At 42.6% G+C, this 26,650-nt stretch overlaps 1 protein-coding gene and 1 long non-coding RNA gene across 6 annotated transcripts in view; one reads left to right on the top strand and one right to left on the bottom strand.

The window, feature by feature from the left end:
- The first annotated feature begins 10,055 nt into the window (after nt 1-10,055).
- The window catches only part of LOC123366276, a 97,784-nt gene continuing 81,189 nt past the window's right edge, over nt 10,056-26,650 (top strand). For 3 of the 5 annotated variants that reach the window (XM_045009563.1, XR_006578005.1, XR_006578004.1), the window contains exons 1-3: nt 10,056-10,195; nt 13,142-13,250; nt 22,931-23,050. In XM_045009563.1, the coding sequence (XP_044865498.1) occupies nt 13,167-13,250; nt 22,931-23,050 (204 nt within the window). In that variant the 5' untranslated portion in view covers nt 10,056-10,195; nt 13,142-13,166. Of the gene's footprint in view, nt 10,196-11,177; nt 11,357-13,141; nt 13,251-22,930; nt 23,051-26,306; nt 26,375-26,650 lie in introns of those variants that run through there. The other 2 variants (XM_045009564.1, XM_045009565.1) reach the window with 2 other exon arrangements.
- LOC123366277 overlaps nt 15,847-26,650 on the bottom strand; it is a 63,384-nt gene continuing 52,580 nt past the window's right edge. Inside the window, exon 4 of the long non-coding RNA XR_006578006.1 lies at nt 15,847-16,218. This is a non-coding gene — a long non-coding RNA (uncharacterized LOC123366277). The remainder of the gene's footprint in view (nt 16,219-26,650) is intronic.

Here is a 26,650-nt window from a genome sequence, read left to right as displayed (position 1 = left end):
CAATGCTTTGTGCACAGAACAAGGAGTCAAGTACACTTGCTTCAACCATGAATGTGCTGGCACCCAGACTGCCCCTTCCCATCACGCATACAAATCTTGAGTTTCTGACCCTCTCTCTTCATTTGACACAGTGTGTCAGAAAACTGAGCACGCATGATGTAAAACAAAAGGCTGAAACGGACACACAACAAAGAACTTCTAAGCCTCTAATAAAGCTGCTACAGGCTCAGAGAACCTTCCTATTAGCCTCTACTGTAGTTATCAAATCTTGCCCTGAGGAGCTGTCCAAGGGATTAATCGATCCTGAATGCCTACAACCCACAACAGAACTCAGCACCAACCTCTGAAAAGACTATCATCCTAATTTGCTGAAAAGATCCAGTATATTCACGAAGGTGTCTCAAACAGCATAAATCTGTTCTGCCTGACAAACAGCCTGCCTACATACATTCGCTCCTCAAGAAGTACTGGACACCCCAATGAATCACAACCAAGATCTGTGACTCCAACTCAGGACTTTTATGTACAATGAGATTCATGAGCAACTCATGCCACTCATGACCTGAACAGCCAATACCTCACCTAGAGAAGAAATCTCTCCTTTCTCCTTCAAACACACAGTAGTCTGACCAACACAAAAAATGCACCCTTGATACATAGGTTCTAGTCAATTACTATCCATTATCAAACCATCCCTTCCTAAACAAGCTCATAAAGAAGGTAGACAAAGGTCAACTATACAATCATCTAATTCATGCGAATATCCTAGACCCGGCATAATCTGGATTCAGTCCAGGATATGGGATGGAAATTGCTTTAGTGGCACTGATGGATGATCTCCTACTGTGAATGGATAGAAGGCAAACATCCATTCCCATTCTCCTGGATCTATCTGCAGCATTTGACACTGTCAACCAGGAGACATGGTTGTGTCACCTGAAAGATGGCAGAGACCCAGGGTAATGCACCAACATGGTTTGTGTCCCTCCTGGAGGCATGCATCCAAAGAGTGATGATGGGCAAACTTCACCTCCACTGCTGGATCCCTCATTTGTGGAGCTAAAAGGTAGCTTACATCAACCTAACTCTGTAAGCATCTATACTAAAATGTCGCTCCCGCCAATGTAAGTCACCCACTACACCACTTTAATAACTCCACCTCTGCGAGAGCTGTAGCACTTAAGGCACTGTAGTTAGGTCAATGCAGCGTCTGTGTAGACACTGTGTTGCTTACATTGCCGCCTGGGGCTGACAGCTGGAGCCCCGCCAGCCAGGGCTGACAGCCAGAGTCCTGCCACTGCCTCCTGATGAGGGATTGCGGGGGAGGAGACCCGGAGCCTGGCTGCTTCCCAGGAGGGATTGAAAAGTGGTGAGGCTGCAGCTGTCAGTGCCCCACAATGTCAGTTAAATCGGTGCAAGCACTGCTGGTGAGTATGCGCACCACCAACAGGAGCATGTGTGGATGTTAAAAATTGAATTACTTACTGTGGTGGCTATATGTCGACTTAACTTAAATTGACTTAATTTTGTAGTGCAGACATGTCCTGAGTACCTGTCCCAGACCTTAGGAAGAACTCTGAATAAGCTTGAAAGCTTGTCTCTCGCGGCCCAATAGAGAGAGACAAGAAACCCACCTTGTTTCTTTAATATCCTAAGACCAATGCTGCTATGACAAAATTACATGCAGCTCTCATCTGTTTAATGAGGCCAAATCTTGAGAGGTGCTGAGTAGCATGAAATGCCTATTGGCTTCAGTGAGAGTTGAAGTTACTTAGTATTGCTCACGATTTGGCCCACAAAATCTAACAAAGATCTAAACAGTTTTTAAATGCTGATTACTCTGACTGTGCCAGACCCATTTGAAGAGTTTTTCTGTTACCTTCCCAGAAAAGAGAAACCACAGCAACAACTTTTGGAAGCAGAAATATGTTTGATATGTGCTATGGTTTTTGCTTCTCTGTTCTGAGATTGCTGTAGTTATGGTTTCAATGTTCTTCCTTTTTCAAGGTGTCATTTCAGATAGACACTTAGTTTGGCTAATTGACCCAATGAGAGATTTCAACAAGGGGGATACAGTCATTATTCCGGACCGAAGGCTTCTGCATGCTGTATGTGCCAATATGGCTTTTGGGTTTCTTGGTGTTAAAGGAACCATAGGAATTAGGTCACCTGATATAGATGTTTTGGTCCTTGCTATTCATTACTTTCCAGAAATGGGAACACACAGATAACATGTGGATTGAAACAGGCACCATTGCCAGCACAACTGACAACCATTGTTTCATACCTGTGCATGCAATTTATGATACACTTACTCCTGCTGTATACGCATTAACCAGATGTGACTCTGTGTCATCCCTATTTGTTATGGGTGGGGGGTGTTTAATGTTGTCAAAACAAAAGTAGCTTATTGCTTCAGAGATCTTGCCATGCTCGGGGAGAGTGATGGACAAGCCACAATTCCTGGAGACCCACAGACACCTAAAGTGCAATCTAGCCATGCAAAAGGACAAGTCACTGGCCAAACTTCCCATGCGAGGACAGTTTTGAAGAGCATGTCAAAAGAACATCTTGGCAAACGAAGACTTGGATGTTTTTGCACATATGTAATCCAGATATTGGATCACCATTGCAACATGGATGGAAAAAGGTAGATGATGAACTACTTTTATTCTTCAAGGGCCCAATGCCATCTGAGCTTCTACAAGACCTTATTTGAATCAGTACCAGTAGGGGGTTGCTGCACAATCCACTGTGTCTGGAGTCAGAACAATCTTCCCTGCACAGAACTGTGTACATTCCAAGGCAATGAAGATTGTGATAATCCACACGTTTTGGGAGTGATCATAATGATGAGCAAGATGACGATGATGTTGACCACAAATGTCACAGTGCTATTAATTTCAATGACATCTATACACTTTTATTATTAGATTGTGACCTCAAAGCATCAGAACCACAAAGAAATGCGTTGTCTTAAAATAATACAAAGAGCCATTAAACTAACAAACAAAGGCACATGTTTTAAAGTTGTCATCTTAATGAGTTGATGGTGTCATTGTTTATCACCATTTCTATGGTAACAGCAACACTTGACAGCTCTGCATCATACCTCATCTTAAAGTAGACATCATAAGCTTTATAAAGATGTATTATATGCATGTGTGGAGAGACGATATATTAAGTCAACTAAATCGGTGGTGTCTGCCTCTCACCTGAGAGAGCAGGGAGGCCCTCCTGTTCTCTTAATGACCTCCTTGCCAGCACGCAGCAGCGTGGAGGAGGAAGCTGCCTGACTAATGGGGACGGAAAGAAGTAGATTAGAACAAGGAGTCTGGTGAGACTTGGACTGGAGAATGTGTGTGGGAGAAACAGGGACAGGCTTGGCAAGGAGACTGTGAACTGGGGGGAGGGGTGGCTGGAACGGGGAGCTGGAAGAGGGGACATTGGGACTAGGAGTTGGGGTAGGGTGACCAGATATCCTGTTTTTAAAGGGACAGTCATGTTTTTTGGGACTTTTTCTTAGGCGCCTATTACCCCCCATCCCCTGTCCTGTTTTTTCACAGTTGCTATCTGATAACCCTAAATTGGGGAAGAGATTGGGATGGAGCCAGTGAGAGAAATGAGGTTGGGTAGAGGGAGGAAGGATTGGCTGTGGTAGGGAACTGATATCAGATGAGGACAGGGGGAAGACTGGGATTGGCTGGATGAGGAGACTGAGATTGGGAGCCAGTGGGAGAGGGTGGAGGAGAGAGACCAATCAGAAAAGGATACTGGGAGGGGGGAACTGGGACTGACTGGGCAAGGAGACTGGATTTGGAGAGGTGGAGAAATTGGGATTTGAACAGTAAGCCCAGAAAGGGAGACTAGGCTTTGCTGGGCAAGGAGACTGTGATAAGAAACCTGAGGAATGGAGACTGTGACTGGTCTTGCCTGGGACAAAGAGCAAGAGGTGGGGAAGAGACAGGACTGGAGCAGGGATAGGTTGGAGGGGACAAGGAAAGAAGGGATCAACCTGGGGCAGGGGAGCCCACTAGAGTATTCTCCCCACCAGAGCCTAGAATAGAACTCCAAATTCCTGAGTCTACCCATTCTGCTGTTGTCAGCAAATACATGTGAAACTCAGTGGCAAAAAGTGTCTCGTCCCCGTAGAGCTGGTCCGCACAGAAGATGACAATCTACCACTGCTATCTATTACTTTGTTAGTTCAAGTGGCAGAGGTCTGTGTGTTGGATCTAAAGGTTCCAACTTTTGCTGAAGACCCATGTGGGTGTCAATGTGATGCCACAACATGGGATTTCTGTTTATTCAGTTAAAAAAAGACAAACAACCTAGGAAATTACACATACAAACTATGTTAAAATTATTAAAATTGCAAAGTGAAGCACTAAAAAGTTGGGAAATGCCAGAATTATGGCTCCCCCCACAACCTTAATTTTTTTTCACTGTTGTCTGCACTATGATAGTTTAATTACATGATTACATACCGTTTTTTTCTTCCACAAGACCCCTGCCTCATTCAGTGCACAGAATGGCCCTCCTTGGGGGATGAATCAGGGCTGTGTAGTGTAAAAAACCTATTGTCTGTAGGATCCTTGTCTCATTTGTTGCAGGAGTGGGAAGGTGAGTAGTGAATGAAGCAGGAGATATCAGGAAGAAAGGATAGTGTCCTGGTTAAGGCAGTAGAATGCTGCCCTGGAGAACTGGAGTCTATCCCTGCTTATGCCACAGAATTCCTCACTTAAGCTAAACTTTCCAGAGATGGTCACTAATTGTTTATTCATCACTTTCTGGGATATTCAGCTTGATACCCTGGAATCTGATTTGTAGAAGTGCTGATCACTCACTCCCACAAGTGAAGTCAGTGGGAGCTATGCATATTAAGTGCTATAAAATGATAAATACTCTGAAAAATCAGGTTCTAGGCATCTCTAATTGGATGCTCAAAATTAGTAGAAACTTTTGACTGTAATCTCTGTGCCTCAGCTCCCCATCTATAAAATGGGGATATCTTCTCACAGTAGTGTTGCGAAGAGGGGTTAAATTGAATTAGTATTTGTGAAGCACTCGACTACTACAGTGATAAGCACCAGAGAAAAGTCCATGATGAAATTTGATAATTCTGTCTTCAGAGTGGAGTTTGAATAATGTGCAGTAAATAAGGCCTGGGGCCACACACTGAAAAAGGAGTATAAAACAAATATTTAATAGCTGCTCATTAAGTGAGCACTGTCCATCCTGTGCACTAAATGAGACAAGAATCCTGTGGGGAAAAAAACAGTATATGGTCATGTAATTAAAGACTCTATCACAGGGGGAGGCAACCTATGGCACGTGTGCCAAAGGCGGCACGCAAGCTGATTTTCAGTGGCACTCACACTGCCTGGGTCCTGGCCACCGTTCGGGGGGCTCTGCATTTTAATTTAATTTTAAATGAAGCGTCTTAAACATTTTAAAAACCTTATTTACTTTACATACAACAATAGTTTAGTTATATATTATAGACTTATAGAAAGAGACCTTCTAAAAATGTTAAAATATATTACCAGGATGCGAAACCTTAAATTAGAGTGAATAAATGAAGACTCGGCACACCGCTTCTGAAAGGTTGCTGACCCTTGCTCTATCATAACACATATGCATAAAGGGGCCAAGATTGCATAGGCAACCTTAATTCTGGCATATTCTAATCTTTGAGTGCTTCAGTTTGCAACCTTAATATTGTCTTAGTGTCATTTTCTATAGTATATAGTAAAATTATATATAGAATGGGTGAAATCCTGGCTCCAATGTGGTCAGTGGGAGTTTTATCATCGACTTCAATGGAACCAGGATTTCACCTAATATTTTACCTGAGCAGGAAAGACCAGGAAATTTTTTGTGATTTGTAATCAATAACATATGTTACATGCAGAACTTATTTAAACCTTATCTGCACTCTGCTCACTAATCCATCTCCACCAGCCTATGTTTAACATTCCAAACCAGTAAAAAGCTTTCAAACAACCCACAGTGGGGGAGAAAAACTGCCTCAATGTTTTATTTTTTCCACAAATATAGATTTTTTTTTCCTCTCTCCATTTTACACCCAGCCCATAAAAAAGTATACAGGCCCAGCACTGGTGGTAGTCTAATATGTGAACTAAATTAATCTAATTTCACAAGCCATGAAGGTAAAAATGACTTATGTCATTGGAGAGCTGTGACTCTCCCTTTCCTAGTGGTATATGATGCTTGTTTCTAGTCGTGACAGCTCACCACGTGTGAGTAATGTGGCCATTACAAATCCATGCCATAATGCCTTTTTGTAAGTCTAATGTTATTGCTTTTGCAGCATACAAAATAAAACATCGTAAAACAATACTTATGAAACTACCCAAGCGAAGAGAGAGACTCAGAAAACAAACAAAAACATTCTGAACATAATTATAAATCCTAATGTGGTCAGAACCTTGGAAGTAATTGTCTCTTTAACACCATGTAAGATTGGGGGTAGGGGAGAGTCAAGCAATGATATAAAAGCAGGCCTTTTAGAACTTCAATTGTGCACTAAGAATCAGTTTTAAACTAATAGGGCTGTTAAAGGTTTCTTGCAAAATGTTTATAAAAAGTTGGGCTTCTTCACTTTTTTTTTTCTTTTTGCTTCTTTATGATGTATAATGAAGGCCTGAAAGGTTGTGTGAGCTTTTAAAAGTTGGTGGGGTTTTTTGTTTTCTTTTAAACCTGGAAATACCAGGACACCAAGTATGTGTTTTGCAGGAGGGCCTCTTGGGGCAGTGATCTTAGAGCATGTGTATTGTGAGTTATTGCACCTGCTTGAAGAGGGGAAGGAGAGAAGGGAGATCTATTTATTTTCAAAAACTTCTTTTCTCCTAAATGTTCATTACTTATTGAAATTACACAAAGGATCAGCAGAATCAAAGTAAAGTCACAGAGTTGACTGATCTATTTTCAGTCTGTTGGCTTTTGTGATGTCATAATTGCATGAGTTGTCCAGTAATGACAGTGTCTTCCGGGGCTGATAAGAACTGAATTTCTAATTCAGAAAAACAAAAACATTTAGGCACTCTTAAATAAACAGAGGAAAGGGGACAAACAAAGTTTTATTTTTTCTTTGCTGGTTACTTAGGGATAGTGATATATTGTTAATTAGACCCAACTTAGCCACTTTTGGAGTGTCAGTGATTGTCCTTAACACAGCTCAGTGTTTCTTATTATATCTTTAATTGTGCTGCAAAGCCAATAGAGAAGACAGTTCTGCACAAAATGCTAGCCTCCACAATTTGTTGCAGATGTCAAAGGTTGTATCTCCATAAGGAGTGCTAACCCTCATATGAACTCCTTACCAGTATCCCTGTAACATCTATGCACACAATTGCCATAAAGAGTGCATAGGTTAGGATTGCATTTGCTGTATGCAAGTCTACACATCCTGTCAGTCTCCAGTCAGTACTGCACCAGAATAGATAGCAAGCACTGGCATAACAGTTGCAATGGTACAATCAGTCCTGCCATCAGCATCCTGTTCTGTAGCTTGCCTCACCAACCCGATGTAAACTTCTTGGAACTGGCCACCATGATGCACCAAGGTTTGCATCATCATACAGGGATAGCCTTTTATATCCAGGTAAAGACAGTGATGCTTTTGTTACAACCATGTGAGTCTATGTGCTAAATTAACTACAGAAGCGACAGCTACCGCCAAAGACATTTTAAAGTGTTTTTTTAAAAATAAGTACAGAAAATAACATGTTACACACTTACGACATTTCAATTTTTAAATATTTTCAACTTTGACTGAATTACGCTCCTAAATTTGTTACTGAGAAGTTGAGTAATCCATCTTCAGATGGGTCCAATACAGTTTTTCAGCATATAGCTTTTCCTGTGTTGAATGAAAGAGCATTTTCTGAATTGAAAAGTGTAATTTGGAAGAAATTTGGACCAAACTGCTTTCAATTTTTTTTAATTTAACTGGTAAATATTACATATTGGTTGAATATGAGTAATGATTTTCATAAACTAACCAACTTTCAAGGCAAGGGAGCACTGTAATCTTAATTATAATTAATACAAAAAACTGCCCACCCCAATTTTAATTAATTGTTTTAGCTTTCCTTTTTATTTTGCAATCCACAGCCCCTGTTCTGCAAATGTGCATGTAACTAATTTTACTCCTGTTGAGTAGTTCCACTGATAAGTGCACAAGGGCTTGCAGGATTTGGGTCTTTAACCACAATCTTGCAAAAATATATCATATGCAAGTGAGTAAATGTTTGTACTATTGAGTTTCCTAAGTAAAAGAATGGTAAGTTGCAAAATGCACATACCTATTCAAAGATCATAAACCAGTTGATTGAGAAAGATAGCAACAAGAACACTGTCAACAAAACAAGTCACATCACCACTAGATGGTAACAACGGCTATGGGAATACTGTAAGTATTAGCCAAGATGGTCAGGGATGCAACCACATGCCCCAGGTGTCCCTAACCTCTGACTGCCAGAAGCTGCGACTGGAAAACTGGGGATGGATCCTGTTCTGTTCACTCCCTGAGTTATCTGGCACCAGCCACTGTCAGAAGAAGACAAGATACTGGGCTGGATGCCCAGGGGCCTGCACAGGCATTTAAATTTGCCTGCTTTTGGAGAGGTACGTTAAATACATGATGTTATGAGGAAGTACTGTACACCAGGGCTGCCCAGAGGGAAGGGCAAGTGGGGCAATTTACCCCAGGCCCTGTGAGCCGCTCCGGGTCTTCGGCGGCACTTCGGCGGCGGGCCCTTCACGCGCTCAGGGTCTTCGGCGGCGTGTCCTTCAGTGCAGCCAAAGACTCGGAGGGAGTGAAGAACGTGCTGCCGAAGCCTCGGAGCGCCACCCGGTGAGTACAACTGCTACAAGCAGAGGGAAAAAAAAGCCTGAGATCGGCGGCACTTAGGCTGCTCTACCACTGCCGCTTCATTCTTCAGTGGCAATTCGGGGGCGGGTCCTTCCCTCCGAGAGGGACCCACCACTGAACTGCTGCCAAAGACCTGGTCCTGCCCCAGGCCCCCTGAATCCTCTGGGTGGCCCTGCTGTACACCCTCACTATAATAAAGCCCTGGCGATCCAAGCCATTATAGCCAGGGATTCATTATAGCAAGAGGGTGGGGGGAACAGCTCCCTTGGCCACGGGGAGCTCAGCTCCCCTGGCTGCCGGGGTGAGTGGGCCGGAAGAGCTCACTCTCTCCCTCCCCCGTGGCCCTGAGGCAAGAGGAGCTCTGTGCCCCTGCCTGTCCCCTCTTGTACACACACCCATGGCTAGCTGGGCCCTTTCTCTGACCTGACCCAGTAGGTTCTTAAGCTGTGGGCCAGACCCGTGATAGATCAATGGTCATTAATCAAATGCCTCATATTTTGTTGATTTCCATTTCGGTTGATGTAAGGCTTCATTGCATGATGTCACTGCATGGGATGTCTGCAGAAGAGTGAGGGGGGATTTGATAGCAGCCTTCAACTACCTGAAGGGGGGGGGGGCTCCAAAGAGGATGGAGCTTGGCTGTTCTCAGTGGTGGCAAATGACAGAACAAGGAGCAATGGTCTCAAGTTGCAGTGGGGGAGGTCTAGGTTGGATATTAGGAAACACTTTTTCACTAGGAGGGTGGTGAAGCACTGGAATGGGTTACCTAGGGAGGTGGCGGAATCTCCTTCCTTAGAGGTTTTTAAGGCCCAGTTTGACAGAGCCCTGGCTGGGATGATTTAGTGGGTGTTGGGCCTGCTTTGAGTAGGGGATTGGACTAGATGACCCCCTGAGGTCCCGTCCCACCCTGATCTTCTAGGATTCCCTTTGCAGGAAATATGACCCCACCCTGATTTCTTCATGTCACTCATTACCGCCTGGCTGCACGTTTTGCTTTTCCACCCTGGGGCCCAGCTCAAGTGCAAACTCAACCACACAAGCCCCCAAAGCAGAAAAAGCGGGCACCCCCCGCACCTGGGCTGTGCCGCTGATTGCAGCACGGCTTATTTCGCGTGCAGGGCGGAACCCGCCGGACCGCTCCCCTCCCCCCCCTTGCCGCCCGGCCGCGCTCCCTGGCGGCTCCCGCTCGTCCCGCGGCGCGAGGGCTGGGCAGAGCCGGGGCGCTGGGCTGGGCGGCGGCGCCGGCCGGACCCGGGAGCGGCTCGTCTCACTGCGCCCGGGGCCACCTCGCAAGCGGTAAGTGCCGGGCCGGGCGGGGGCTAATGCGAGCCCCGCCGCGGAATAACCGCGCTGGGGAGGCCGAGTCCCGCGGCTCCCGCCCACACGTGCGTGGGCAACCAGGGGGTGGGCTCCTGGGACCAGCCCCAGAGACGTGGGGACGCGACGGCGCTTCTGTGGCTAAATCGCCCACGCTGGGTCGCGGCCAGGACACGACTGTTTATCCGGGGAGGGTCTGATACCATTCACCCGCCTCCAACCCCCAGTAATAAGCTTATTGCAGCTCAATGATGGTGCTAAGCGGGCGGATCTGAAACAACCGGGAGATCGCCTTGGGGTGTCTGGCCTTTCTGTTCCCGCTTGATTCGCTGCATTTCCTTAAAGTCGCCTCCCCAAACAGTGCATCTGGCTGAATTTCATGTGTCGCACATGAATAAGGCTGCACTTCATTTTAAAAGCGAGTCAAACAATGTTTGACTTATTCTGCCATTCAGAAACCAGGATTCTGCATTTCTGTGCTGCCATTCATCTCAAAGAGTCCCAAAGCAGCTAACAGCACAAACCATAGGGTGGGATTATTTCTTGCGCCACTGAGATGCAGCAAGCTCTGGGGTGCAGCACAGCTGCTATTAGTATTTTTAAAAACTAGTCCTCACCATATTCTAGCTTAACTGAAATCTACAGTGACATCTCTCTCCTCCTACCCTCCCCCCCCTTACAATTTTCCTTTAAACTTGAATCACCCATAGAGTTTCTCTTTGTTCTAAATAAATAAATTTCTGCAATCTGGACTCTGTTGTGGGTGTGAAGGGAAGCTCATGCTGCCTCCATGTGAGAGACTTGAGTTACCATTGATGAGGTTTCCTGCAAATTGTACTTTTGTAAGTGGTATGGGGGGGTTGCTCCCTCTCTCCCACACTATTAGCAGTAGGTTTCATCCAAACTTACAGATGGGGCAGGAACAGAGGTTTAGGTGAGATCCATGAAGGGATACCGGCATTGCAACACTGAGCACCTTGGTGCCTAGAAAATCACAGGGACAATGCTGTAATCCACAAAGACTGAGTTAGGCACCCTTAGGCTTCCTATGCAATGAAAGGGGAGAGAAATAGGCACCAGAGAATGGTGATCTGTGAAGCCAGCATGCTAGCTGCCTAATCTAACCAAAGGGAGATACTGGTAAGGGGGCGGGGGGTGTTAAGTGCCAACCCTCAGTCAGAGATAGTGCCTAAGTCCAGGTTCCATGGAGGCACCTTGTACCTTGACTAGTGATCCACAAACTGGGCAAGAGGCCACTTGGCTGCCTAAGTTGCATTAAAGAAAACAGGAGGACCACCTCCATTATAACCTTTTGCCTAGGGGATAGGGTGCTCATCAGGCAGGGGGACCCCTGCTTCAAGCCCCACATCCTCCTCATGAGGCAAAGGGGCTCAGCCAACTCTCAGGTCAGTGCTCTAACCACAAGGTTACGGGATATTCTGATGAGGGGAGGGGTTTCTTAATCTCTGCTGTTGACGTGGTGTCACTTGAATTAAACAATGGAATATGTAAATATTAATTGGGCCAGAGAGAGAGCATTCGAACTACTCTATAGCCTGGTGGATAGGATGCTTCCCTGAGCAAAGGTTCAAATCATTTTTCCCCATCAGGCAGAGGTAGGGACTTGAATGGGGGTTTCCTACATCTTGGACCCTAACCTTATGCACTAGGTTAAAGATTATAAAGGAGGTTGTCTTCCTAACCCCTTCCCTCCTGCCATGCCACAGCTATTTTGTGTGAATTTGTCTGAGGGGGCCAATCTGGTAGGTGTGCTCAGAGGCCATTTACTGGACAGTCCCCTGCCCGTGACTAGGGCAGCTGAATGTCTACCTTGGGTTGTTAATCGCTCTGGGGCACAGGCGGGAGACAGGTGTCCAGATGCCTATTATGAGGAAGTATTGAGTGTGTGCGTGCGCTCAGGCAGGAGGTGGGCATCTTGGTGCTGCAGTGCGCATGCCTAGAGGAAAAACATAGGTGCTGAGAGAGTTTATGTGCCTACAGTGTTAGGCGGTAGCCGAGCCGGAGGTTTGTGAATCACACTGGTGCCTAAAAATGGGACTTATGCATCTAAGTACCTTTGTAAATCCCACCCTTAGAGCATGCATACACCATGGAGGAGGAGTTAACTGCTGGTCAAACCCAAATTAAGTTCCAGATGGATAGCTATTCAGCAATTTTCATGGACTTGAGGAGAAGGCAGGCACACTATGGAATGTGGCTGCTTCCCTTCTTCCTTCTGCTCTGAGCTGTAACATTCCTACCAGATGGAGGTGAGGTGTCTGTGAGGAAAGGATTGAAAGCAGCAGGACTGCTACTCCCCACCCCTCTCCAGAGTTTGATCCCTAATGGGCCATATTTTCTACTCTCTGCATCAGAGTGGCGGGTAGCACATTTAAAAGGAAGGCTATGCAGCTTCTCCATTTAAAATCATGGAGAAAATTGGCAATTAAATTGGAAGTGGTCTAAAAATTTCATAACTCTATGTAACACTATGCTAGCTGGTGGAGGGTGGGTAATATTAATGGCTTTTCATGGGAGTCAAGGTACAGGAGTAATGTCACGAGGTCTGTATATCTCCCATAAAGATAGTAGTAAGTCCCGGAATCAATTTTTCTGACTTGGCAATGACCTGTCCGAAAAAAAATATCCTTGTTTGGAAAAGTAATGCTTCAGAGTGTGTTCATTTACCTAGTATTTACTTTTAAAGACAACATAATTTACTAAGGCAGTTGACTTGTATTCTGCTTGCTAAGCAATTTCCCAATAAATAGATTTTATTTATGATTTAAGTAATAAGATGTCAGTTTGTAATATAAAGCTTTGTAAATATGTTTAATGTTGGCTTTGAAGTTTGGCTAATATAATTAGATGTTGTAATATTGTCCTTTATTTATACTGTTTTGTTTTCCTTCTGTTTCATAGCAGACTGGTAGTGAAATTGTAATAGGACATGGCAACCAGCTTACAGCTTTATAAGAAGAGTACATTTCCTCCTCTTCTGAATATTTATCAGCCGCCGCATTTCAGGAATCAGGTAATCATTTTAAAAGATGTCAAAGTTGTGAGTGAAATACTTCTTTAAAACGTGAGAAGTATTTGCATTCTGGGAGAATGTCTTTATTTACTCAAAACATGCAGAAGATGTGCAGTAACAGATGGTTCAGCAAATGAACCTGGCCCCCTGATTGGCTGAAGACTCCAGCAGGCACATTCTTAAACCCTACAGCAGGACTGGTTTCCGGCTTCTCAGCAGCATTCCACATTCTGTAGCAGGACAATTTCTGGAGAGCAGGAAGCAGGACATCTTTTTCCTTGCCCCTATCCCTGGCTCCTGTTCCTGGTTTCCTCCCTCTGGCTCTTGCCCTGCTTTGGCTTATACTCTGATTCTGATCCATGGCTCCTGATGCCTGACTCTCACTGGACTTGGTAACTCAGCTCCTGATTGGGGCTCTGGTCACTAGGCCTGGTCACCTGCTCCAACATTAGGTCAGTCTCCTGCCCTGAGCATTAGGCAAGACTGCACACGGCCCAGCCCTTAACATGAAGAAAGTAAGTCTTTCCCGGAACACAACAAAAAACCCATCTCATTTGAATAACTGTCCAGGAATCAGAAATGCACTACTAGACATATTGTGTGAATATCCACCCAGAAACCATAGGACAATAATAAAATAGCAGTTACCAAAATACAAATAGAGTGAAATTCAGTGCCCTAAAAATCTGAATAGAAACTGTACAAGGAAACTGCTAAAGAGAGAAAAAAATATATGATTGTTCAGGGCTTTGGAAGCCACGCTGGGGAAGAAAAATGCTTGATGAAGCAATAATGCTTTATAAAGTTGCAGAATGTAATGCCCCAAACCAGTTCAGTTTTCCTAAATAAATAACTGATAAAGCAATTAAACTATTTCCATGAGTTAAATGTTTACCTTGTAATATTACTTTGCACTTCTATAGAGCTTTTCATATGAGGATCTGAAAACGTTTTACACCTTTCACTGAATTAAGCCTCTCAAACTTCCCTGTGCGTGAGAGAAGTATTATCCTCATTTTAGCGCTAAGAAAAATTGTTCATCTGAGTGACTCACCCAAGGTCACACAGTATGTCAGTGGCAGAGACAAAAAGAGACCCCAATTCTCTTGACTCCTGTCCCCTGCTCTGACCCTAAATAACCCTACGTTCCCCCACCTAGGAACCACCAATCAAAAAGAGAAATATTATGGGTAGAAGTACGAAAGACCTAGTAACTCTACCAGTAACTAATTAATTTAGCAATTAAACAGAAGAGTCTGCAAGGTTGTGCTATAAATCAGTCTGCTGTCTTGTATCCAGTTAAGTTGAATATACTTTCTCCTTGTCCTGGGTTCCCCACCTAAGAGTTTGATCTACATTCAGCTTTTTTGCCCTGAATTATTTTGAGTTTGTGTTTAATGGGAACAGAACGGCTATTGTTACTAATAATGCACCTGCCTACTTTCACCATTATTTGGTATTCAGTCCCACTCACCTAATTTTTTTGTGCCTATCCATCAAAAATGTACCAAAAACTAATGTTTAGGTTGTTGCCAAGAAAGCTATGGGTATGCAGGTGTGTGAATGTTTCTTTGCTCCCACCCTTGCCTTCCATAGTTAAGCAGAGGGTTTCAGTTTTGCTCTCTGTTCATTTGAAGAAGTGTAGCTACGCTAAATCTCTTCTGAAGGGGGAAGAGAATATGGTTTTCCAGTTCCTGTTTTAAGGTTTCTGGAATTTGTCACACACAACTTTCAGTTTATCTACTACAGTTAATAGAAAAATTTAGAAAATAAGCCCTTGTCTTGAGTCTCAGAAAAATTCATCGTCCCCTTTATAGTTGGTCACCCTCAGACTAAGAAAAAGGAGTATACTGTAAGTACAAAGAGAGATGAAAGCATCAGCTTGTTGGTGTACTTCACATGTAATAAATATTGCCATAGTAACAAAGTGGTAAATACAGCCATTCATCACAGAATGCTGAGCTAAAACAGACGTTATGCGTATTTACTGTAATAAAAGTAAAATGTTAAGGTCTCCATGATGAGCTAAGGAAAAACAGGTCTCCCTTATATGGCCCATTCTATAAGTCAGGAGTTAAGTGCCTCTGTACGTTATGTGAGGGTAATTAGGGCATTCAGCAGACATTTGTAGAGCTATCAATCACAGTATTATATCTTCCACATGAAAGCCATGCTGAGCTGCGAAGTGCAGTCACAGATTATGTATTCTGACATTTAATTTATATGAGTATATCAAGTGTCTCCCTTCAACATATTCTTCTGCTTATTTTGTTTCTATAAGATCACTGCCTGTTGTTGTGTAAATATTTGTACTACAGTAATGCCCAGAGGTCCCAATCAAGATCCATTGTGTAAAGTGTACGTGCATTATAGATGGAGCTGGTAGTGCTGCCAATTAATTAAGGTTGCCCAGTGCTTTCCATTATAAGACTCTTATTTTCAATTGCTTGAAACCTTGCCAAATTTTAACCATTTCAGCTGAAGTTTTTCTTGTGGGGTGTCAGTCACAAGCTAAATATTTTTGGAAAGTTTCAGTAAAAATGGTTCAGCCATTTCAAGAATGAGGTTAGAGAAAAATGTTTTTTTTTTGCCCATGTTAAAAAAAATTCACACCCATTTTGTTGAGAAGCTTTAGCACCTCCATGCTTTGGAGCAGGAACTTGACATTTGACAGGAGGGTTGACTTTGTGTCAGGGGTTTGGCTTTGCTGTTCTTGTGGAAAAACTGCCTCTAGTTGATCAAATTATAAGCCTTAGAAACACCTCATTTCACATATGCTGAATAGTCTCTTGTACGATTTTGGCAGCTAAATTCCCTGAAGATTCCATCTGTGTGGAACATGCTCCAGCCTGGGGCTGCAGGGGATGAGTACGACTTTCTCTGGAGGGAGACTGTCACTCCTGTTCTCTCTACGCTCCCACAGCTGGTAACCAGGCAGTGAGGAGGAGGAGGAGGCTGGTTGACTGGACTAGAATACAGAAGGAACAAGAGTCAGACTTGGGGAGGTGGCAATGGAGGGAGTAAATGGGGACAAGAAGCCTGGAGGGAGTGGGTGGAGGTGACTGGGATGAAGAGTTGGGGAAGGCAGGAGACTGGAGTGAGGAGCCTAACAGGGGAGTGAGGAAGAGCTAGGATGGGAAAAGGAACAAGCTGGAGGGTAGAAGGGAGTCAGACTTGCAGGGGAACAGGGGTAGATGGGTTTCTAACCATTCGAGTATCCACCCCTCAGAACCTGGAATAGACCCCAGCATTCCTGAATCTCACCATTCCCCTGTCAGCAAATATTGGTGAACCCCACTGGCAAAGTGTGTGCCATCCCCCTCTAGTGGCTTGGTCCTTAGAGGATAACAGCCTACTACTGCTACCAGTTATGCTAGTATCTATAATGGAAGAGGTCTTTGTAGTGGATCTAAAGGTTCGAACCCTGCTGATGACCCATGTGGGTGTCAATATGATGTCACATGATAGAATTGGTTTCTTCAATTTGCTTTATTTAAAAAACCGAGGAAAGTACACACACAAAGTTTGCAAAGTCAAGCACTCAAAAGTTAGGAAATGCCAGAATTAAGGTTTCTTGTGCAACCTTAATTGGCCTCCTTGCACATACGCTTAGTGTTAGTATTTAAATACATGATGACACACTAATTTTCTCTCTGGATGACTGCCTCATTCAGTGCACAGATTGACCAGTACTGGGGATGATTCAGGGATTTGTAGTGAAGGAGGCTCTTGGGTCCTGCCATGAATATTTTTACCACAGCTCCCTCGCCCAGTGATAGGAAATTCTAGCAACAATTTTTACATGCAGTTTGCTGACTAGTGTGCTCAGTTCCCTCTAAGTTGCATGGCCGTGCAGCAGGCTATCAAGAGCCATGCAGGCTGGAAGAGGTGCCTCTGCCCTGGCCTATGGCGGGGAGAGAGAGCTGTGGGGAGTCTGTCCCTGTCACAGCCCCAGGGCGGCCTGCACCCCAAACCCCTCATCCCCGGCCCCACCCCAGAGACCTCATCCCCAGATGGAGTCCTCACCCTTTGCACCCCAACCTTCTGCCCCAGCCCAGAGCCCACCTCCCATGCCCCAAACCCCTCATCCCTAGCCCCACCCCAGAGACCTCATCCCCCTCCCATACTCCAAACCCCTCATCCCCAGCCCCACTCCAGAGACCTCACCCTCTGCATCCCAACCCTGAGCCCCCTCCCACATTCCGAACCCCTCGGCCCCACCCTTGCCACACATCAGTTCCATATTGGTGCACACAAGAAAATTCATTCTACGCATGGATGTAAAAAAATAGAGGGAACATTGCTGGTGTGTATTGAGAATAGGTTTTTGAAACTATTAAGCTACTTGCTAGCATATCACTGCATACATCATATGCAGAATTATTGTGGTATTATTGTACTGGACTTATGCTTTGGTAAAGGGCTTATTATGAACTGAGTTGCTTGGTAGAGGGCATTCCTTATCTTATCTGCTATAGAATTTTGAGATTGGAATAAATATGGATCATGTGACCCATTCTCTTTTCATTACATTGAAAAATTGCCCAAGGAACATTCCTATTGTTTATCTGTAAGCGTTAAATAATTCTTTGGTAAAACTGTGTTGTATATGACTTGCAGGGCCAGATTTTCAAAAACAGACTCTAAATATTTACCTGCAGATGTGTTTGTGCAAAATACTATAGTTATGTGTGAAAGAAGGATTTGTACAGGCAACCCCATAAAAACACCTGACAAATTAGCTTATGATTTTTTTTTCATTCAGAAATGATTGCTGTATAAACTTCAGAGGCTCGGTTGAGGCAAAACTGCAATAAGGTGCTATTTAAGAGCAAGGCACATTGGAAGCCCTCTCTAGGGGAAGAGTTACTAGAGGGTGGGAGAGCAGTCGGAGTTAGACTTTGGGACAGGAAAGACCTGTAGCCACTGCAATAAGGAGTATAGCAAGGGAATCTAGTGTGGAGGTACAGCTTGTACCTGCTTTTTTTCTGTTCCTTTTTTATGCTAGTAAACTGAGATTTTTGCCTTCTATCCGTTTAGTTCTTGGGTGCTGAGATCCAGAAGATGCATTACGCAATCTGTCTTGAATCTTCCTATTTGTGTTATGGTGGCATGATATAGTGCAGTAAAGCTGAAATGTGTTCTGCAGTACTATTAACTTTGATACCTTGTTTAAACTCCATTCATAAGGCAGGCAACACATAACCTAAAACAAACAGTAACAAAAATGTTGTAACCATGACATTGGGCAATGTTGGTTCATATGGACTCAATGCAGTATCACATGTACGCCGTGGAGATAGTTCAACAGATAAATAATCAGTTAAAGGAAAGAGCTACATTAACACACCAAGTGAGTGACACTCATATCTGGTTTAAACAGTGCATTTCCATTGACTTCATATAATTGCAGGTCTGAATTTGGTTTAGGCATGTTAATGTAGCTTTTGTTCCTTTAACTGATTATTCATCTGTTGAAATTTCTCTGTTTATCGTGGTGTATATGCTGTGATACTGCACTGTGTATGAATGAATTTTACACAATGCCATCATTGCATCATTTATGTTACTTCCTTTCCTTTCCTTCCTCTACAAATTGTTTCCTCACCTGCCTGCTTGGAATTGAATCCCACTCAGCTGGCATAGCACAGTGTTTGGAGCCTGTGATAGCACAAAGAAAACTACCTACAGAATAATAGGCATTGCAGCTAAGCAGCCCAAACGAATGACTTTAAAGGGGACCCAAACAGTGCTTTGTTAAGTTCACTCCTGGTTATTTAATCACCTGTAGCACTGAGACTTTTGCAGTAATAGATCACCATTTTTTCCCCCTCAACCCTCTTGTTCTTGGGCCAGAACTCTAGAAGTGGATTTTCTTGTTAGGAGATAAATGAGTAGCCACAGACTCATGATAGTCACTCCTCATTCAGGTTTAGGTATATCGTTCCTATTACAATATTATTTACTTTATTATCAGTGCCCAGGATTGTGTCAGTCACCTTCCAATACAGACAAAAGACTGGTGCTTACATGAAGCTTATAAATTAATTTCAGACATGGCACAACTGTGGGTATGTGGAGTTACAAGACAACCGATCAGGAGAGAGGGAAAGATTATACAAATGCTCAGTGAAGACAAGTGCACGCCATGATGGAGCAAAGACTTCGTTCTAAAATATAATAAAAACAGGAAGTTGGGCACCTAACTGGCCAGTTTCATGTAGGTATGGTGGAAGAGGAAGGCGATGATGTGGCTTTGGGGACCAGCTCAGAAGGGCATTCTATTCTGGGGAGAGGGTGGTAAAAAGCACAGAGACAGCTATAAGTGGCCAAACAGGGTGCCTGGGCTGACTTCCTTGGTGGAGCAAAGTGCCTGTAGTTGCACTGAGAAGGTATGGGAAATCAACGCTAAAGTTTATAATTCCCAGGGCTTATCTACACTACTGGCCGGATCGACAGGCAGCAATTAATCCAGCGGGGGTCGATTTATTGTGTCTAGTATAGACGCAATAAATTGACTGCTGATCACTCTAGCGTTGACTCCGGTACTCCACCTCAACGAGACATGCAAGGGGAATCGATGGGAGAGCATCTCCTCTCAACATACTGCAATGAAGATACCATGGTAAGTAGATCTAAGTACGTCGACTTCAGCTACGTGAATAACATAGCTGAAGTTGCGTAACTTAGATCGATTTTTCCCCCCTCCGTAGTGTAGACCAGCCCTAAGCAAAGTAATCTTACATGCTTGGAGAGGAGTAAAGAGCATGTGTTTGGACCGTCACTCAATCTCTCTTCAGACATGAGCCATGTGTCACTCAAGGCTACCCCAGCATGGGCATAGATATGTCTGCATCTGTAATGTAAAGGATGTTTATTCCACTGATTTACTTTTGATAAGGACCTCTGAGCCTTTGAGACTGTGTGCTAATGATTATCTCAGTTCTTGATTCAGGCACCTGGGTTGTAGCCCATCCAAGGCACTGAGAGGCGTCTCCTGTGATAGTTTTGAGTTTAGCTTGTCTGTCAGATTTTCTTCTCCCCCTCAAATAGAACTGGCTGCAGTGCACAGCAATGGCAGTGTGTTCTCTCCATCACGTTTTTTGCTATAGTTACAGTTGATGCATTTTGCTCGAAGCAAAGTTGTGCTCAGTCCAGACTCTCTCCTTCTCGCTTTTGTTGCAACTGCTGTGCTATGGCAGGCTGCCATTTTTCTAAACTCAATATTCACACACAGACCTTTCTGCAGGACGGGAATGGCCAGGATTATGCATGTTTGCAGTGTGGCCTTGGTAGCAAGGAATTACTTACAATGCAATGGGGATTCTTCCCACTGTGAGCAATGTGCTTATTGAGCTGTACCTTGGTCCCCATCCAAAGAGACAGATTTTTGTAAATAGGAGGAAAATCAATAGTTTGGGTTTTTGTTTTTAACATGGATTCTTTTTAGATGTAGATCATTCTTCTTTTTCTATATTTTTAGCAAACTTTTGTCCTGTGTGCTTTATTGTGTGTGTTATACAGTACTTTTCACTAACTACCAATATAAATTCAATGCTATTCTGGACATATTACAACCAGTTGTATCACTGTGGAAGAATATGCAGGGTTGCATAAATGCTTTTTTTTTTTTTTTTTAAATAGTACCAAATTTATTTGAGGTAGCAGTTTCCGATATTGACTTTGGTCTCCTGTCAGCAAAAGGGATGTGTTCACACTGAATCCCAAACAACACATTTTCACTGCCTGGAGCACATGCACATAAATATTTAAGAGTACAGCCAATCTGCTATAAAGCTTGTTCTCCTTGCCCTCTCAAATTTGAGGAGCAGATTAACTTTTTTTTTTTTTAAATTTGACTTATTTTAGCTCCCAACTACTTAATTATTGGTGTGAGTGCTTCTATCACTCCCAAAACAATTACCATGCAAATCTGGACCTTTTTAAGAGTTGCCTCATACAATGATTGGTTTCTGTTGGGACCAAATTCCCCGGAATATCACCCTTCTGGGGGCTCATTTTATGGGAGTAATTTAAGAACATGGTAGGCCCATGAGATGGGCCAAGTAAGCCAAGGCTGGTTGATGAACAAACAAGCCACAGGTTTGTGATTTAAAAATAAATGAAGCAAAAAGTTTTCCACAGCCAGAATTGCTATATAAAATTAAATGTCTTCTTGCAGCCAGAGCATCAAGATCAAAAACTGAGCTCCTAGAGTAGGCCAGAACAGGCTGAGAGAGACACCAATACTCACTTATATTCTATTCACTCTGCAACCAACAGCCTTCGCTAACTGCAATTCCAACAAAAATCTCAAAATCAAAGGCTACCAGATCCTCACTTTAAACATGTCTGCTCTCTAAATACTGGGATCCTGCTCATTTTCTAGATTTATAGATTCTAAGTCCAGAAGGGATGATTGTGATCATCCAGTCTGACCTACTGTATAACACAGGCCATAGAACTTCCCCAAAATAATTCCTAGATTTTAAATCAAGATTGATTTTAAAATTGTCTGATGGAAAATCCACCATGGTGTTTGGTAAATTGCTCCAAGTTCTGGATACAGCCTGAGAGATACCTAATAAACCAGACAGGGCAATACAAACAGTATACAGAGTAGTTTAAGGTCAGAGTTAAGGGTGATTGGGTACCTCAGTTCTGCCATTCCATGCTTCATTTTATTTATCTTGACATAGTTTCCTGGTCCTCTAACATTTATTGTTTGTAAAGCCACAATGTTCTAATCCGGTTTAGTTTGAGTAAGGCATTGATATAATCTCACTGCTATATCTCTAGATTAACTTTTCTTTGGGGAGGGGGTCTGTGGTTCTTACATTCTTATAGATTTTACAAGAAATAATCTGTGGCACCTTGATATTCCAACATTTCTGAGTTTAGAAGAATTTACTAAGTGTGTTGGACCCATCACATTACAGGTCCCTTGATTTGGAACTTCTGAGTTTTGTATGTGCGTGCGGCTGCATCTAGCAGGCTTTGGGTTCTGGCAGAGATTGTAAAGTATATATGGGGAAACTTCTACAGGTTGCTGGTGCAGCTTGCAAAATCCTGGCTCTAGGGCCAATGATTTGGGACTGCATTAACCCAGGTGCTTGCGTGTGTTACTTTCAAGCGGAGCAGAAATATATATTGTTGACACGAGTTTACATCTCTACCTCCAGTTTGATGAAGGTGTATGTTTGGTAATTGGGATTAGACTCTGGAAGTGGGTGGGTGGGTGTACACAATTCAAAATTGCTTTTTAAAAAAAGGTGAAAACGTCATTAAGTAGATATAGCCATTCATGAGGCCTTTGCACTTGGAGCGGGAGATCTGCCAGTGATCTGGTTCAAGCACATACAGTGAAGTCAGTAACTGACAGCCATAGAAACAAAGTTCTTATACTAGTTTGTATATATTCTCTGGAATACTTTACTAACCAATATTAATACTGAACAATAACTGAGTGGAAAATATTTATGGATTAAGACTTATAAACAAATTCTCAAGCTGAGCCAAGCATTAGCTCCACACTGCCACAATTCTGGAAGTGTAACTTTTGTATTATTTGGTTATTCTTTGATTTCAGTGAAAGAGACCAAGCAAGGGTTCTGTTATGCACTGAAGAAGGAATACATATTTTAAAGCCCCTGTTTTGACATTCATATATTTCTGTCCAGAATGACAAAACCCCCCAAAAAATGATGATGAAAGATGACAATGGGAAGAAGAGGAACAACAAGTCATCATTTAGTGATGAAGACAAAGAAGATGCAATGAAACGGGCCCTGCTAGAACAGGTAATTCCAGTATGATGTTTGCAGATAATTTAAACTGTGTGTAATAATTCCATAGAGTTAGAACATTTGGATTACCAGAACCCAGAGAGTGCTCCATTGTTATCCATATGGCCTGATGGCTTCTCTGGTTGGTAGGGTTCATTCATTCCTTTGGCTGATAAAGGAACTGATGCTGATGTTAATGCCCATTTTACCCTTTTGTGGTGTTCCATTAATTTCAGTGGCGTTGCTCTTGACCTACTTCGGTGTAAATGAGAAAAATTGGACCCAATGGTCCAGTTCTAGTATTAAAAACTCTCCTCAAACCAGAAGACTCATGGGAATTGAGGTAGCTGTAATTACCAGTATACTACTTGGGAGAGTCAGGTTGCTCTTATAACGGATAGATTTTTTTTGTTTTGTTTTAAAGCAGCTTGCAGATAAACCAGGGAGTGTGGCTTATTAGCTATTTGTAAATTCTTAGGTTAGAATGCTCAGCTGTGTATCAAACTGAAAGTTTAGCTAAAGTAAACATTATATGGGCAATATTAGTGAATGTCCATTTCATAATATGGCAGTTGCCAGGTACCACCTTGTGGTGTAATGGAAGGCAATTTTTTTCACCTTTATACTGCTATACATTGCTGTGTAGTTGTGACCTGGCTTGTGCCTACCTGGTGAGTTTACCACTGCACTTTGTTGGATGAAGCAGAAACTGTCAGGTGTGCGTGTCCTAACTCCAACATTGCTAATGGCTAAGGCAGATTCTCCGTTAGTTCAAGTGCCTCAGTGAAGTTCTGAGTGGCCATGGCATGTAGTAGTGTGCCAGTCTGGAAGTCCTAGGAGGTGCCAAAGGGGTGTTACTATATTAAGTTGAAGAGACACTGTCATTGTATTTAAAGCCCCAATTTTAATTGATTTAAAGAAGATAAATCTTATCAATATTTTTTGCTTTCTGTAATATCTCCCTGATGGACATTTGTGTACAGACAAAGTAGTATATAACATATAGAGATGTTGTGGGTTGTTGCATCATATCCCCATACAACTATGATGCTATAATAAGTTCTTTGGGAACTTGGCGATCAAACCTCCATCTGTTGTCAGGGTCCAAAACAGTTTATATAGAAAAGCAGGCACCCTTACTTACTTAGCTGCCATTGAGTAAAGCACGCATATCTACTGAAAATTGATTTGGGGCCTGGCAGTTTACTGAGACACTGACCACAGAAATTCTGCTGTGGTAGGGGTAAAATGGATGACAGTATGCTCCGCTTGGGCCAGTGGGAACCTGGTAGTATTGAACCAGACCATAGTCAACAGCACCATCTGCTGGGAACTCACTATGATACTTTGAGTTTAATTCAGTTATTCTGCAATATATTAACCTGAGGATATTTATTTTCTATTTGTAAATATGCAGAGTGTTATCAATATAATAGTAGGCAGTATATTGGCACTTTGAATACACAGAGAAGTGAACAAAATAATTCATACTTAAGTTTCTTCTGATTTAGAATTAAGAACACCAGGTCATAGAAGATGGAGAAAGAAAAGACCTGGTAGAGTCACCTGTCCCCAAATTAATGCAGCACATAATTCCCAGATAGATCAGACATAAAGCTGATATTGCACATGCATTTAGCTCGAAGACACAAGAAAGCACTGGCTGTTGTATTGTACTTATGCACTTCCAGCTTTAAGTATTGAATGGTACTTGGATATAAGTTTATTACTAGTGTTCAAATGACTTACCATGAAATACAGTGACCCAAATTTTTAAAGGCGTTTTGAGATTTGTGTATAAAGTATGTGTACAATTGTGCTCTTACATTTGCATGCACAATTGTTGGGATGTTGTATATTTAGAGTTATGTAACACCAGAGTTATGAACTGACTGGTCAACCACACACCTTATTTGGAAGTATGCAAACAGGCAGCAGAGAGAGAGAGACACACAAAAAGTAAATACAGGACAGTACTGTTTTAAATGTTAACTACTAAAGGGAAAGTTTAATTAAAAAAAATAGACAAGTTTAAAAAAACCTGTTTCTGCACTTGTTTCATTTTAAATTAAGATGGTTAAAAGCAGTGTTTTTCTTTTGCACAGTAAAGTTTCAAAGCTGTATTAAGTCAATGTTCAGTTGTAAACTTTTGAAAGAACCATGACGTTTTGTTTGGAGTTACGAACATTTGAGTTACGAACAACCTCCATTGCCAATGTGTTCATAACTCCGAGGTTCTACTGTAATTAGTATTGAACATGCAGTCATAGTAACTGCATGTATAAATATAGGTGTGCAGTTTTGCTCATGGATTTTTCAGACATCTTCCATTATGAACCTACCCCTACAGCCTGTTCTTGAGCCACTGAAGTTGATGGCAAGACTCATTGACTTCAGTGGCACAGAACTGGGCTCTAAATATACTACCGGATAGTATTCTAGTTACCAGAATACTAACTGTATGCTTTAATACAGTGATGTAGATGCAAGCTTGAGCTGAGAGAGAATTTTGTTACCTGAATTATCCATTATCTAATTTCACGATATCATAGAGGGAGACCTTCTAATTGTCTAAGTTCTAGCCATACAGGACCTGTATGTGCACTATGACTTGGCTGACAGACTCACTGCAGCCAACAGTTAGTGGCAAGTCACTTTTTTCCATACGTAGTATGCTCTCTTTTTATGAGGTATTCCGTAGAGTGACTTGCTGGCGCTTAGGGGTGTGTGGTGTGGTGGTTTGTTTTTTTTCCAAATGAAAATCTGACTCATACCTAGGGCATTCAAATAACGAGTGTTTCCAGTGCAGCTCAGTAAGTCCCAGCAGTCAATTGACTTGAATGGAAGTTCTACTAAAACTTTTCCCGAGAAGCCCAAAAGGTCCTGGAGCTAGGAAGTATTTTAAAAAGTGTTAACTCACATGCCTGTTTCCTTAGCTTTATTTTATTATCCTAAGCAATTCCTAAATACATCAAAGATGTTTGTCTTTCACTGTGTCCCTTCCCCCCATAATTTAAAGACCGTATAAAGCAAGTAAGGATACACAAAACAACTGTTAAAATGGCAAAGCGCTTTTTATTTTTAATAAGATTTTTTCAGATAGTCACCAGAATGAGCCTAAACTGAACCTACTTTTTTAAAAAATCAAAAACAACAACTTGTGACTTGTTCTCTTTTTCTTCCCTGTTCTCTTGGTTTTATTTGTCACATCAAAAACTTCTTTAAAAGAGCATGATTATAGGTGTCTCTTTCTCTCTAATGCTTTGTGAAGCTAGTCCCTCTGAAGGTGTCTCATGACAAGAATCATCGCTGAACGTTGGTGCCTGCACCTTAATCCAGGTACTGCATAAAAACAGCTGCTTAGATGTGTGGATTAGAATTACATCCACAGCTGGAGGGTTGTGGAGGCAAAATGTGAAGTCAGCCCCTTCCAGTCAGCACTGCAGAATATGCTTCTCTGTTTTCATGGCAGCAATCACCCCTTTTTCTGCTGAACTATTTTCCAGCCTTCTAGGAATGTTTCATCAAAAGGTTTGATAGGTTTTAAATCCAGTAAAAGCTGTGTTATCTGGCCCTGTACTAATCGGAAAGCTCTATAAACTGGCATTTTTTATC

The sequence above is a fragment of the Mauremys mutica genome, chromosome 3 (genome assembly GCF_020497125.1).
Source record: "Mauremys mutica isolate MM-2020 ecotype Southern chromosome 3, ASM2049712v1, whole genome shotgun sequence".
In the NCBI taxonomy this organism is placed as follows: Eukaryota; Metazoa; Chordata; order Testudines; family Geoemydidae; genus Mauremys; species Mauremys mutica.
This window is presented reverse-complemented; position numbering and strand designations above follow the sequence as displayed.